Source organism: Notolepis coatsorum, assembly GCF_963971535.1.
Source record: "Notolepis coatsorum genome assembly, chromosome: 1".
Taxonomy (NCBI): domain Eukaryota; kingdom Metazoa; phylum Chordata; class Actinopteri; order Aulopiformes; family Paralepididae; genus Notolepis; species Notolepis coatsorum.
Window position 1 is genome coordinate 321,028,586 of NC_140165.1, and position 1,310 is coordinate 321,029,895.

At 48.5% G+C, this 1,310-nt stretch overlaps 1 protein-coding gene across 1 annotated transcript in view; it reads right to left on the minus strand.

Moving 5' to 3' along the window:
• Window positions 1–1,022, minus strand: part of LOC311226606 (A disintegrin and metalloproteinase with thrombospondin motifs 15-like) — a gene marked incomplete at its 5' end in the record, with an annotated part of 25,571 nt that extends 24,549 nt beyond the window's left edge. The window contains 2 exons of the mRNA XM_084312025.1: window positions 715–853; window positions 1,008–1,022. Coding sequence (XP_084168151.1) covers window positions 715–853; window positions 1,008–1,022 — 154 coding nt within the window. The remainder of the gene's footprint in view (window positions 1–714; window positions 854–1,007) is intronic.
• Between the last annotated feature and the right edge of the window lie 288 nt (window positions 1,023–1,310).

The following is a 1,310-nucleotide window of genomic DNA, read 5'->3' on the forward strand; positions in this document are numbered from 1 at the left end:
TCCGGCTGTCGGCGTTGCCTCCGGCTTGGGCCGGCCGTCATACCGGCTCATTTGGCAGAGCCAGCGGGTGGGAAGTCGATGGGTGGTAATCTGGACGTTGTGGACAGCGACCCCTACAGGTCGGTTGCGTGACGCCTGTCGTGAGGATCAGTATTTATTTGAGTCTTTATTCTAGTTGATCTAATATTAAATGTGACCTGAGTGCTGTGTCTCGTGCCGCCATGTCGATGGAAGAACGACAATAAACATAACTTTGACTTTGACTCCACCCTGTTGTGATGTTTGCTGCTGTTTCCTGTGGTCTCAGGTTCCTTTTGTTTCTTTGTTGTTGCTGTTTCTCTGCCTACTGTCAGCGACTTCGGGTTCCTGAGGAGCGCTGTACAAATTAAATAAATTATTATTTATTATTACCTTCATAAAATGTCCTTGTTTTTTCCCCAATAGTAACATTTGAAGCCTTAACCCTTTCACTGTGACAATACAGAAGGTTAGCCCTTTACTATCACACAGCCGACGGCGATGCTCCATCATTAGCATCATTAGCTCCATCGTGCTAATGATGGAGCATCGCCGTCGGTTGTGCGATAGTAAAGGGCTAACCTTCTGTCGTGTGGCAGTGAAAGGGTTAAACGTGCAACAAACAACCCTTTTAGTCGCTCTCTCTGAGGGAGCCCCCCCCTCGCCCGGGGGGCCCTGGGGAGCCGGTTCCACCACCGTCCATCGGCCCCCCCCTGTGCCACACGGCCCTGTCAGGTGTTCTGTCCAACGTCACGTCTGTCCGTCTGTGTCGTCCAGCGGATGTCGGCCTCGGCTGCTCGGAGGAGGAGGAGCGCTGAAGGAGGCGCTGGGTCTCCTGGACGGGAGGCTCGGAGAGAGGTCACTCAGAGGTCACTCAGAGGTCACTCAGAGGTCACTCAGAGGTCGTGTTCTCCGGCCCTGAGGCTCCACATCTCAGCAGAGAAATCTCAAATCAAATGTATTTGTATAAAAAGCCCCCGAAATCACACGGTAATGTCCCCCATCGTGTCGAGAAGAAACGTCACAATAAATCAAGAACAAAAACCCCCGTCGTCGTGAAATCCAAAATAAATCAAAATAAATGTAAAATAAATAAGTAATAATAATAACTTTATTTCTATAGCACTTTTCATACAGAGGTTGCAGAGTTCAAGTGCTTCACAGCAGAACAACGACAGAGAGGTAGCGATGTGAGGTAAAGCACAGTGTTTCACGTTAGGATCTAGCGTCCCCCAATAGGTTTACAGTTTCATCCAGTAATTAGAAATGATCAAATAGAAGTAAATAAAAAG